Here is a 14,180-nt window from a genome sequence, read left to right on the forward strand (position 1 = left end):
CAGAGGCTCACTAGTGATTGGCAAGAACACACAGCAGAGCAGCATCTGCTGGAGCATAGCTCCCTTGACTGTTCATTGTGTCTGATAGATCTCTTTGCATCCTGGTGCTAGCCTTCTAGTTTGAGTGCTAGAGCGTATTTACTTATTTTCTCTTCGGTTCATCCTACCATCTGGGTGAGACCAATTGATCTTTGATTACTATGTCAAGCCATTTCTTATGTCTGAACTCAGAACACTTTCTGGAGGATCTATGTACCTCCCCCTTTTCTTTTCTACACTGCAAAGGGGTGAGCTAGTAATACGTTGTTTCATCCCAACAGTAATTGAACAAAGTAACAGCATTTTCAAGTTTAGATTTCAACATGGTTTTTGCTAGGAATGAATTTTTTTCACCATGTGACAAAATTGATCTCAAAAAGAAATTCCCAGGGGGTAGAATATAGGGGTAGTAGTCAAGGCCCTGAGTTCAATTCCAACCTCCACACACAGCCCCAATGTGCATATTCAGCTTAGAAAGCTTCCACTGTAGAAATGTTGAGGATTGGGTCTCTGTGGCATATTAATAGTGTATTATGCTCACATCTTTGTGGCTGTCTGTGATAAAGGATTCAGAAACATACTTCTGGCCAAGTTTCATTTTTAATCTGTTGATTAAATCCTTTTGTATTTGTAATTTTTTAATTCAAAGGAAATAATTCATATACTAAAATACTTAATATGATTTTAAACAAAAAGTTATCCCTCAGCGTGATAGTTTAAATTAGGAAAGAAATAATGGAATTGGTAAGATTGAGTTTATCCCTCTGTGGGATTTGTCTGGTAAGAGATTAAAATATATAAATTTCAGAGAGTGTACTTAGTAGTGTAAACATTTCAGAAATATTTCTTTCTCTGAAACCAAAATTTTCTTGATATTTTTATCTTACATATTTTCCTATATGTAGCACAAATAATTATTAGATGTATTACAGTTTTAATTATTAATATTTTGTAAATTCCCATTTTTATTTTATGTATGTAGTATAATTTGAACTTCATAAAATGAGTCAAATTTGTTCCTATAAAAAATATAAAAAGAACCTAGTGGTATACTTAAATATGATTCCTAAGTCTTGTTTATTCATAAAATAAGAAACTTTCTAACAATGAAATGTTGTTAAATTTATTTAAACTGAAGTTTGATTTGTTGGTATTTTTTTGAATTTTCATTTGAACATACTTTTGTATGATATACATAGAATTTTCAAGTTCTGGTAGGTACAGATACCCTCGGAACATGGAGCTTGAACACTGAGGCCCTGATGTGAAGTGTATGATTCTGTAACCTGTATTAGCTTTATCTTTTTTAGTGATTAGATTTCTAGCAATTTCAAAGCAAACTTGGCAACAGCCTAATAAAAGACTGATCATTAGCCTGTCCCACCACTGTGCCTGTCCATGTGAAAATGACGAAGCTGAGGGTATAACTCGGTAGCAGAGTGCATGTTTAGCATGTTCAAGGCCCTGGTTCAGTCCCAAGCTCCCTGCCCACAAAATGATAAAAGTGATTTTGAAGCCTGTTATGAGTGTCATATCATCAGTATCACTTGTGTACATAACGCATTATAGAAAAGCTCCTTGATAGACTAATTCTCAGTTGCTTAGTTGGAGTATTTTAAAAATAAAAATTGGACTGGGGGTTTGGGATCATGAATAATATCATAGAGACAATTACTTTTTAATAATATATCACACAAAATGAAAAGAAATTAGTGATATATGTCTTGAATAATGATGAGTTGCTTCTAACCTGAATACTTTGTATTTACTTTCCCTTGTTACTAGGTATTCTACAGTGTTCTTGTATGGGCACTTAGACCTGCACTTAAATACTCATATACTTAATAGTATAGACTCAGAATTGTTCATTTGCACCCCTTACTAGCTGTGCTCTCAGAGACAGAAGAGCTTGAAGTAGAAGACTCCGGATAATATTTAAATAATCACTTAGATATTCCTTAACCCTTTCCTGTCCACAGCCGAACCATCAAGTCAGCAAGCCTTCACCCAGTCACGTACCTTCACCCTAGAGCTTCATCAGTTTCCCTCACATTGGACAGCTCTGTTCCCAGGCTCAGCTTTGCACTGCCTTGCTTGCTTTTCTCATGACACATCTTGTGGGGAACCTTTTATCTATTCTGCCATTTATTTTCCCTCTCTTTAACAGTCTAAATTCCTGTTTGTTTTACTTAAGATTTCCTATAGCCATAACTGTATGATGGAGCTGATTTCCTCGGTGTTGTGAAAAATGCTTCTGTACTAGAATTTCACAGAAAAGACTGATAGAAGTGAGATAACTATCCTGATTATACGTGCCTAATGTCTGTGACTGACCTATATGTTGGCATATTCGTGGAGTAAGTGCATATTTAAGCCTTTAAAAAACTTTAAAAGCTTTTTGGCATTATGATTCATGTATCAATTTGCAACATTGAGTATGCTACCCAAAGACTCTTAGCAAAGTAATGGTATTACAAAAGGGCTTGAGCACCTTTGGGAAGCTTGAGTCCACATCAACGAATCAGACCAGGAAAACAGCTGTTGTATCTTTGTCTTAGGTGGTGAGCATCCTGAAGGCATTCAGGCTGTTTTCTTTTGCTTTTGTATCTCATCCTCCATAATGACATTTAATGTTATAATTTTGGCATATAAAATAAGTTATACATTCAAACAATAGGAAACCCTGATGGATCTGTTAGTTTTCACCAAAACAAGACTCCATTAACAACCCTAAACATGGTAGCTATAGCTGAAAAACTTTTACTGCCTGTTCAAATGAGAGTTATCAAGATACTGGTCATTCATAAACAAAGGAACAACGTGGCCTACAGATTTGACAGCGTTCACTCTGTCTTCTCTGTTGGCATGGTTTCTTCCTTGAACTGGGTATGGAATAATATTATTCAGCTATTCACTCCACGGGACTCCAGGTCACTCTCCCAGAATGGGGTTGACCTCACACATGACTTCTGGGTGACACAGGGATTCACCTTATTTGATCCCGTACCTTTCCGATGTCATAGCTGGGCACTGCCCACTGCTAAGTTTAATTACATTTTATACAGTTTTCTCCGTGTGTGTGTGTGTGTGTGTGTGTGTGTGTGTGCAGACCAGTGTGCTACTAATTGCACCATCTTGGTCTGAATTTGAAGATTGCATTACCCTTCACTGTTTGAAAAGAGGAGCAGGATAGAGTAGGGATGTAGCCCATCGTAGAATATTTGCCTAGCATGCATGAACCCTAGGCTTAATCCCTAGGGCAAAAGTTAAAAAGGGGGGGGGGGAGTTGGTGTTTGTTTTAGTTTGTTTTAGTACAGAGGAATAAACAATCACTATCTTGAGATCAGCATGAACTTTCTTTTTTTTTTTTAGCCTTTTTAAAGATCCTCCTTTTTAATGGATACAAGATGTTGTTATTATTCTTATCAAATGAAGCAAATATTACAGGTAGCCCCACAGACCAGATTTTCTTTTTTTTCTTTTTTTTCATATTTTATTTTTTTTATTAATTAATTAATTTAATTATTAAAGATTTCTGCCTCTTCCCCGCCACCACCTCCCATCCCCCCCTCCCCCAATCAAGTCTTCCTCCCTCCTCAGCCCAAAGAGCAAGCAGGTTTCCCTGCCCTGTGGGAGGTCCAAGGACCACCCACCTCCATCCAGGTCTATTAAGGTGAGCATCCAAACTGCCTAGGCTCCCACAAAGCCAGTACGTGCAATAGGATCAAGAACCCATTGGCATTGTTCTTCAGTTCTCAGTAGTCCTCATTGTCCGTTATGTTCAGCTAGACCGGTTTTGTCCCATGCTTTTTCAGACCCTGGCCAGCTAGCCTTGGTGAGTTCCCAATAGAACATCCCCATTGCCTCAGTGTGTGGGTGCACCCCTCGCGGTCCTGAGTTCCTTGCTCGTGCTCTCTCTCCTTCTGCTCCTCCTTTGGATCGTGAGACTTCAGTCCAGTGCTCCAATGTTGGTCTCTGTCTCTGTCTTCTTTCATCACCTGATGAAGGTTAATATTCAGGAGGATGCTTATATGTTTTTCTTTGGGTTCACCTTCTTATTTAGCTTCTCTAGAATCATGAATTATAGTCTCAATGTCCTTTATTTATGTCTAGAAACCAAATATGAGTGAGTACATCCCATGTTCCTCTTTTTGGGTCCGGCTTAACTCACTCAGGATAGTGTTTTCAATTTCCATCCATTTGTATGCAAAATTCAAGAAGTCATTGTTTTTTACTGCTGAGTAGTACTCTAATATGTATATATTCCATACTTTCTTCATCCATTCTTCCATTGAAGGGCATCTAGGTTGTTTCCAGGTTCTGGCTATTACAAACAATGCTGCTGTGAACATAGTTGAGCATATACTTTTGTTGTATGTTAGGGCATCTCTTGGGTATATTCCCAATAGTGGTATTGCTGGGTCGAGAGGTAGGTTGAACCCGACTTTCCTGAGAAACCGCCACACTGCTTTCCAAAGTGGTTGCACAAGTTTGCATTCCCACCAGCAATGGATGAGTGTGCCCCTTTCTCCACAACTTCTCCAGCAGAGGCTATCATTGGTGTTTTTGATTTTAGCCATTCTGACAGGTGTAAGATGGTATCTTAATGTTGTCTTGATTTGCATTTCCCTGATTGCTAAGGAAGTTGAGAACGATCTTAAGTGTCTTTTGGCCATTTGAACTTCTTCTGTTGAAAAGTCTCTGTTTAGCTCAGTGCCCCATTTTATAATTGGATTGATTAACCTTTTATGGTCTAATTTCTTGAGTTCTTTATATATTTTGGAGATCAGACCTTTGTCAGTTGCGGGGTTGGTGAAGATCTTCTCCCAGTCAGTGGGTTGCCTTTCTGTCTTAGTGACAGTGTCCTTTGCTTTACAGAAGCTTCTCATTCTCAGGAGGTCCCATTTATTCAGTGATGTCCTTAGTGTCTGTGCTGCTGGGGTTATACGTAGGAAGTGTTCTCCTGTGCCCATGTGTTGTAGAGTACTTCCCACTTTCTCTTCTATTAGGTTCAGTGTGTTTGGACTGATATTGAGGTCTTTAATCCATTTGGACTTGAGTTTTGTGCATGGTGATAGATATGGATCTATTTTCATTCTTCTACAGATTGACATCCAGTTTTGCCAGCACAATTTGTTGAAGATGCTCTCTTTTTTCCATTGTATACTTTTAGCTCCTTTATCGAAAATCAGGTGTTCATAGGTTTGTGGGCTAAAATCAGGGTCTTCTATTCGATTCCATTGGTCGACTTCTCTGTTTTTATGCCAGTACCAAGCTGTTTTCAATACTGTAGCTCTGTAATAGAGTATGAAGTCAGGGATGGTAATGCCTCCAGACGATCCTTTATTGTATAAGATTGTTTTGGCTATCCTGGGTTTTTTGTTTTTCCATATAAAGTTGATTATTGTCTTCTCCAGATCTCTGAAGAATTTTGATGAGATTTTGATGGGGATTGCATTGAATCTATAGATTGCTTTTGGTAGAATTGCCATTTTTACTATGTTGATCCTCCCAATCCAAGAGCAAGGGAGATCCTTCCATTTTCTGGTGTCCTTTTCAATTTCTTTCTTCAAAGACTTAAAGTTCTTGCCAAATAGATCTTTCACTTCCTTGGTCAGAGTTACCCCAAGATATTTTATGCTATTTGTGGCTACCGTGAAAGGTGATGCTTCTCTGATTTCCCTCTCTGCTTCCTTATCCTTAGTGTATAGGAAGGCAACTGATTTTTTGGAGTTGATTTTGTAACCTGCCACATTACCAAAGGTGTTTATCAGCTGTAGGAGTTCTTTGGTAGAGTTTTTGGGGTCGCTTATGTATACTATCATATCATCTGCAAATAATGAAAGCTTAACTTCTTCCTTTCCAATATGGATCCCCTTGATCCCCTTATGTTGTCTTATTGCTATTGCTAGAACTTCAAGCACTATATTAAAGAGGTATGGAGAGAGTGGACATCCTTGTCGTGTTCCTGATTTTAGTGGGATGGCTTTGAGTTTTTCTCCGTTTAATTTAATGTTAGCTGTCGGCTTGCTGTAAATAGCTTTTATTATATTTAGGTATGACCCTTGTATCCCTAATCTCTCCAAGACCTTTATCATAAAGGGGTGTTGAATTTTGTCGAATGCTTTTTCAGCATCTAATGAAATGATCATATGGTTTTTTTCTTTCAATTTATTTATATGGTTGATTACATTGATAGATTTGCGTATGTTGAACCAGCCCAGCATCTCTGGAATGAAGCCTACTTGATCATAATGGATAACTTTTCTAATGTGTTCTTGGATTCGGTTTGCCAGTATTTTATTGAGAATTTTTGCGTCGATGTTCATGAGTGAGATAGGCCTGTAATTCTCTTTCTTGGTTGGGTCTTTGTGTGGTTTTGGTATCAGGGAAACTGTAGCTTCATAAAAGGAATTTGGCAATGACTCTTCTGTTTCTATATTGTGAAATACATTAAGGAGTATAGGTATTAGCTCTTCTTGGAAGTTCTGGTAGAATTCTGCATTGAAACCATCTGGTCCTGGGCTTTTTTTGGAATGGAGATTTTTGATAACTGTTTCTAATTCTTCATGACTAACAGGTCTATTTAGATCGTTCACCTGGTCTTGGTTTAGGTTTGGTATATGGTACTTATCTAAAAAAGTGTCCATTTCTTTTGCATTTTCCAGTTTTGTGGCATACAGGCTTTTGTAGTAAGATCTAATGATTCTCTGAATTTCCTCTGTGTCTGTGGTTATGTCCCCCTTTTCATTTCTGATCTTATTTATTTGCGTGTTCTCTCTCTGTCGTTTAATTAGTTTGGATAGGGGTTTGTCAATCTTGTTGATTTTCTCCAAGAACCAACTTTTTGTTTCATTGATTCTTTGGACTGTTTTCTGTGTTTCTATTTTGTTGATTTCTGCCCTCAGTTTGATTATTTCCAGTCTTCTACTCCTCCTGGACGCATCTGCTTCTTTTTTTTCTAGAGCTTTCAGGTGTGCTGTTAAGTCCCCAATGTATGCTTTCTCCGTTTTCTTTAAGTGGGCACTTAGTGCTATGAACTTTCCTCTTAGCACTGCTTTCATCGTGTCCCATAGGTTTGAGTATGTTGTCTCTTTGTTTTCATTAAATTCAAGGAAGACTTTAATTTCTTTCTTAATTTCTTCCTTGACCCAGGTGTCGTTCAGTAATTGACTGTTCAGTTTCCATGAGTTTGTCAGCTTTCTGGGGGTAGCATTGTTGGTGCCTTCTAACTTTAATGTGTGGTGATCTGATAAGACACAGGTGGACACTGATATTTTTTTGTATCTGTGGAGGTTTTCTTTGTTTCCAAGTATGTGGTCAATTTTCGAGAAGGTTCCATGAGCTGCAGAGAAGAAGGTGTATTCTTTCCTATTTGGGTGGAGTGTTCTATAGATGTCTGTTAAGTCCGTTTGCTTCATTACCTCCAACAATTCTCTTAATTCTCTATTTGTTTTCTGTCTGATTGACCTGTCCATTGGTGAGAGAGGTGTGTTGAAGTCTCCTACTACTAGTGTGTGTGATTTGATGTCTGCCTTGAGTTTTAGCAATATTTCTTTTACATAAGTGGGTGCTTTTATATTAGGGGCATAGATATTCAGGATTGAGACTTCATCCTGCTGAATTGTTCCTGTTATGAGTATAAAGTGTCCCTCTCGATCTCTTCTGAGTGATTTTAGTTTGAAGTCAGTTTTGTTAGAAATTAGTATGGCCACACCTGCTTTTTTCTTAGGACCATTTGCTTGAAAAACCTTTTCCCAACCCTTTACTCTGAGTAGATGCCTGTCTTTGTGGTTGAGATGAGTTTCTTGCAAACAGCAGACTGTTGGATCCTGTTTTCGTATCCAATCTCTTAGCCTGTGCCTTTTTATTGGTGAATTGAGACCATTAATATTAAGTGATATTAATGACCAGTGGTTGTTAACTCCGGTTATTCTTATTGCTTTTGGTAGAAGAGATTGTGTGTCTCCCTTCTTTGAGTTGTGCTGTTGAAGGGTCGCTAGATGCCTGGGTTATTGTAGGCAGTGTTGGCAATGTTGGATTCCTTGGGTTGTGATTTTCCTTCTATTACTTTCTGTAGGGCTGGATTTGTGGCAACGTATTGTTTAAATTTGTTCTTATCCTGGAATGTCTTGTTTTCTCCATTGATAGTGAACGATAGCTTGGCTGGGTATAGTAGTTTGGGTTTGCATCCATGGTCTCTTAGTGTCTGTAGTACCTCTATCCAGGACCTTCTGGCTTTCATGGTTTCCATAGAGAAGTCAGGTGTAAGTCTGATCGGTTTACCTTTATAAGTTACTTGGCCTTTTTCCTTTGCAGCTCTTAATATTCTTTCTTTAATCTGTATATTTTGTGTTTTGATTATTATATGGCGAGAGGACTTTTTTTTTTTTTTGATCCAGTCTGTTTGGTGTTCTGTATGCTTCTTGAATATTCAAAGGAATATCTTTCTTTATGTTGGGAAAGTTTTCTTCCATAATTTTTTTAAAAATATTTTCTGGACCTTTGAGCTGTGCTTCTTCTCCTTCTTCTATCCCTATTATTCTTAGGTTTGGTCTTTTTATTGTGTCCCATATTTCCTGAATGTTTTGTGATGAGAATTTGTTGGTTTTGGTGTTTTCTTTGATCAGTCTGTTTATTTTCTCTATGGTGTCTTCAGAATCTGAGATTCTTTCTTCTATCTCTTGTATTCTATTGATTATGCTTGTTTCTGTAGTCTCTGCTCGTTGACCTATATTTGCCATATCCAACTGGTCCTCAGTTTGTGTTTTCTTCCTTGCTTCCATTTCAGTTTTCAATTCCTAGACTGTTTCCATTACCTGTTTGATCGTTTTTTCTTGGCTTCCCAGGGTATCATTTACGTATTTACTCATTTCTTCAAACTTTTTGTTATACTTCTCATCCATTTCTATGAGGGCGTTTTTTACATGTTGTTTAAGGGACTCTATTGCTTTCAAAAAGTCAGTTTTTTCCTCTTCTCCTGTGTTAGGGTGTTCAAGTCCTTGTGTTGTAAGATCATTGGGTTCTGGTGTTTTCATGTTGTTTTTCAGATTGTTGGGTGAATTCTTGCCTTGGCGTCTGCCCATCTCCTCTTATCGATGCTATCTATTGGGTTTGATTTAATTGTAGCGGGGCAATCTGCTCTCAGTGCAGGCTTCACTGTTTCTTGCCCGCACTATCCTGCATCCAGTGCCTCCGCCGCCTGGGCCCGCCTGCCCACCGGTGCCTCCACCGCCCGGGCCTGCCTGCCGGTGCTTCCGCCGCCTAGGCCTGCCTGCCGGTGCCTCTGCCGCCTGGGCCTGCCTGCGCCTGCCTGCGTGCTGGTGCCTCCACCGCCCTGACTTGCCTGCCTGCCGGTGCCTCCGCCGCCTGGGCCTGCCTGCGCGCCGGTGCTTCCGCCGCCTAGCGAACTTTATTTTTTAGACTGTCACCACCCAGCAGCCATTTCCTTAGGATTGCCCTCAGAAAAAATAGTGCCCTAGTACCCGTATCTCCATTTTATTCATGAATCAACTGAGGACTATTTTTAGCATTGTCTTTGTCTGTGTTTATGAACATTATTTTGCCCAGCTTTAATTGGTTGCATTGTCTACCATCTGTCCATTTCTCCTAGATTTCCCAGCGTATAGGCACATGGCTCTCGTTACAGGCGGCTCCTCGTCCTGGGTTTCAGGGTACCTGATGTACTGCTGCCACCTTTGCCTTCAGATTTACTTGGATCTTCTCTTCCTTTCTTTTCCTTACTTTGTTTCGGGTTTGTCAATTTTTAAATCTTTTTCTTTTAGTCTTTTGCGCTGTTATCACTTTCCTTTCTCTGATTTGGGAGTTAATTTCTCCTTTTTTCAGAGACTTTGAAATATATCATTAGGTTATTTACTTGACACCTGTTTTGGTGTCACTTTATTTTTTAAAATAAGCTTTCAATGGTATGAACGGCCCTATTATAACTGCTTTAATTTATAGCCTACAAATTCTGGTGTGTTATGATATTTTATTTGACAGGATTTTTCCTACCTTCCTCCTGGTTTCTTCAGTGACCCACTCTTTGTTCAAAGGTGTTTGTTTAAGTACACTTCTTTACTTCTTCATTTATTTGTTTGTGGAGTGTGCATGCCACAGGTCATGAGCTGAGGTCAGAGGACAGCTTACAGGAGGAGCTGGTTCTCTCCTTCCCCCAGATGGGCCAGGGGTTGCCCTTCCCCACTGAGCCATCTCCCTGGACTCTCAGAAGCTTTACTCAAGTTCCTGCACTTATTACTTGCTGTTGTTTCTTTTACTGTCGATTTCTGTCTTCATTCTGCTATGATTTCATAAGATGCAGGAATTTCAGCATTCCATATTTTTAAGACTTGCTTTTTGACTCAAAACATAGTTTGTTTTTGAAAAGTATGTTTTAGTAATGGATAGTTTGTGGATAGTGAGTCTATTTGGTCTGTAGTGTAATTTAACTTTGAGGTTCCTCTGTTGATATTTTCATCTTCATGATTTAGTGGTGAAATATTAGTCTCACCTACTTTTACTGAATTGGGTCTTCTCTTTCCCTTACTATTGTGTGGTGCTAATGTTTGATGCATATATATGTACCATTATTAATCTTCTTGGTATATTGTTTTATGTAGTGACGTCCTTTGTCTCTCCTAATTTTGGCATGAGGTGTATTTCGTCAGATATGACTATACAGCTGTCTCTCCCTCTTTGTTTCAGATTCCATTTGCTTGGAATATCATTTTCCATCCTTTCAGCTTCTGTGTTGTTTTGTTAATGAGATAAATTTCTTACAGGCGACAGAGTCTTTGTTTTGTGCTTTTAATCCACTCACCCCATCTCCTTTAATTCAAGAGTTGAGACCTTTATGCTAGGAGTTCTTATTGAAGGGTATTGTTGGCTGGTTTCTCTCATCCTCTTTTTCATCTGGTTCTAAATAATCTGTGTCCACTTCTTTCTCCCTTGTAAGAGGTTTGTCTACAAAATTAATCTTCGAGTCTGTTGTTCCATTACATTTGTGCTTACAATTGTGCTTATCTTGCTTGCTTTTCTATCTGTGGGATTGATTCCTTTATGTATATATCTTCCAAGATGCTCGCTTTGTAGTCATGTCTTGTCTTTTCAGTGTATGCTTCTCTCCATTTCTCCATTGATTCTGAAGGGTATGTTGTTGCTGTAGCAGTCTGGTTGTCTTCTGTGCCCTACTGGCCTTTAGTTTCTACTGGGAAAGCTGCTCTTGCCTCTCCTGGGTTTGACTTTAAAAGTAAGCAGTACTTATGCAACACTCAGTGTTCATTCTTTGTTCTGTGCTTTTCAGTTTAATTGTAATGTGATATGGATAGGTTCTGGTTGTATACATCTGGATATTCACACCATTCCCAAGATCTGGAGGATTCCTGGCATTATTCTCCTAAATTGGTCACTTTGGGGCTCCTATGTCTTGTAGCCTGAACCCTGCCAGGTGTTGAACAATATAGCGCAAGGAAGGTTGTATTCACTCGAGACACACACGGGTGCCACTGCTAGTCTCCATGAGCATCAGCATTAAATGCTCATGTGCTCTAGTCTGTGCCCCCATCCATAGCAAACATACAAGTCCCCAGGTCCCCTGATGCTCAGAACAAGCCATCCAGCCAGTGAATTCTGTGCCAGAAAGGGGCAGCCATATAAGCAAGTCCTGCTTTCAAACATGGTCTCCACAGTAAACCATATCCACCTGCTCTCCCTTCTTGATACAGATCGAGACACCTACACCAGACCTGCCACAGTTCCCCCTTTCGACTAATTAAATGTCCTAAGGGCTTTTTTGTGATGAACTCACCTCACTTCTCCATGACTCTGTTTATTTATCTTTTTTGTACTCTTTGCTCTTTTGGGAACCTACCACCCAGCTCCCAAATAAATCATGCACACGGAGGCTTATTCTGGGCTTTTATCTTTCTCTATTTCTGTATACCTTTTTTACTTCTTTCTCCATGACTTGTTGTGTAGCTGGGTTGCTGACCCCTGCAGTCTTCCTCTCCTCTTCTTTCTCTCTTCTCCATCTTTTTCTTCCCAGATTTTTCCTTCTATTTATTTATTTTCTCAGCCCAGCCCCGCCTATCCTTTCTTCTGCCTCTCTATTGGCCATTCAGGTTTTTATTAGACCATCAGGTGTTTTAGACAGGCAAAGTAACACAGCTTCACAGTTAAACAAATGCAGCATAAAAGAATGCAGCATATTTTTGCATCATTAAACAAATGTCCCACAGCAGAAACAAATGTAACCCATCTGAACATAATACTCCACAGCACTATGGTTGTTTGCTCACCTAGCCAATGCAGCAGGGTGTTCCAAGGAACCCTACATTACAGTTGTCCATGTCTTCTGATCCCCAGAGTAATTAGCCCCTAACAACAGACCCTTCTTTAGACGATCGCTCATTACAACACTTTTGTGGGGACTTCTTTTTAAAGCTTGTTTGCTGCTGCAGAGTGAGGGTCACTTTCAGACTGAATCCCTATGGTGAATTTAAAGCTTATAAGAATCATGGGCTTCCCTGTAACTGTAACTGCTGGTCTTTTAGTACTGGGGAGGCTGTCTACACTCTCCCAGTTAACATCACACTTGGCCTTCCAGGGAGCTGGACTTGACCTATGGGTGCTTCTTGCTTTTCCCTGTGCCCTATGGCTTTCCAATCGTCTTTCTTACCCCGTTTCCTTGCACTCTCGTTTCTTCTTGTTCATGTAGAGGATGCCCATTCTGCTTTCTTACCCTAAAGGATCTCATTGCTTTTTCTGAGTCCTGCATGTGATGATGCTCTTCAAATAGGACAGTCTTGTATTCAGTGAAAGACAATAACAGCAGATTCATTACAATTTGTAGTATAGAACCTAGATCGGGCAAAGCTGCAGAGCTTACTACAAATCACACTGACTTGAGGAAGCATTTCCAGTAGTGAAGTTCCTCTGTAGTTGTGTGTAGGACACACACGCTGGACTCTGCTCCTGTCCTCCACTACATTTCCAGTAGTGAAGTTCCTCTGTAGTTGTGTGTAGGACACACACGCTGGACTCTGCTCCTGTCCTCCACTACATTTCCAGTAGTGAAGTTCCTCTGTAGCAGTGTTTAGGACACGCTGGACTCGACTCCTTGTCCTCCACTAGACCACTCTAGGGACAAAGAAGTAGGTAGGGGTCTTAGTTACAGTTTCTGTTGCTCTGAAAAGACACCACGACCACAACAACTCTTTTAAAGGAAACATTTAATTGGGGTGACTCCTTTACAGTTCAGAGGTTTAGTCCATTATCATCACGGTGGGAAGCAAAGCAGCATTCTGGCAGACCTGGGACTGGAGAAGTAGCTGAAAGTCCTACAGCTTGACTTGCTGGCAACAAGAAATGGTATGAGATGCTGGGCATGGCTTGAGAATGTATGAGACCTCAAAGCCTACCCCCACACTGATGCACTTCCTTCAACAAGGCCATAGGTATTACAACAAAGCCACACCTCCAAGCAGTGTGACTCCCTATGAGCTTATAGGGGAGGGACCAATTATATTCCAGCTACCACACAGTAGGGAAATGTAGCATCCACATGTTAATTCCCAGGACAGGAGCAGCAGGCTGAGTAGCACTCTAGGACACCCCACACGTCTTCCTCTGCAGTGGAGCAGCAGCACTGATGTAGCCTTAAGGCCGAAAGCAGTAGTGAAACCTGAGTTTAGGGGAGTGATACGGGTTCTCATGTGGCCTACGCGTATCTACACATGTAATTGCAGTATCTTTTAATATTTTGAAATCTTTGAATTTTGTAAACTAAAATTTTAATCATGGTTCCCAATTATGTGTATGTGCAGGAAATACTAAAGAATGAAAAATACAGAGAAGAAATTAAAGCAAAAAGCAAAGAGTTTTATGAAAAAGATAAACTCGGTAAAGAAACCAGCGAGGAACTCTTGCCTCCACCTGCAATTCAGATTAAAGGACATGCCTCTGCTCCATATTTTGGAAAGGAAGAACCCTCAGTGGCTCCCACCAGCACTGGGAAAACTTTTCAGCCAGGATCCTGGATGCCAGAAGATGACAAAAGACAAAATCAATGAATACACTATGGTAAAGTCATTTTATTTATATGGATATGGCTGTTGTAACAAATAAAACAAAGGTTAAAAGTT

At 39.8% G+C, this 14,180-nt stretch overlaps 1 protein-coding gene across 1 annotated transcript in view; it reads left to right on the forward strand.

The window, feature by feature from the left end:
• Ndufaf2 (NADH:ubiquinone oxidoreductase complex assembly factor 2) overlaps positions 1-14,180 on the forward strand; it is a 114,848-nt gene extending 100,668 nt beyond the window's left edge. The window contains exon 4 of the mRNA XM_057789825.1: positions 13,863-14,180. Coding sequence (XP_057645808.1) covers positions 13,863-14,108 — 246 coding nt within the window. The 3' untranslated portion in view covers positions 14,109-14,180. The remainder of the gene's footprint in view (positions 1-13,862) is intronic.

This window comes from Chionomys nivalis, chromosome 15 (genome assembly GCF_950005125.1).
Source record: "Chionomys nivalis chromosome 15, mChiNiv1.1, whole genome shotgun sequence".
NCBI lineage: Eukaryota > Metazoa > Chordata > Mammalia > Rodentia > Cricetidae > Chionomys > Chionomys nivalis.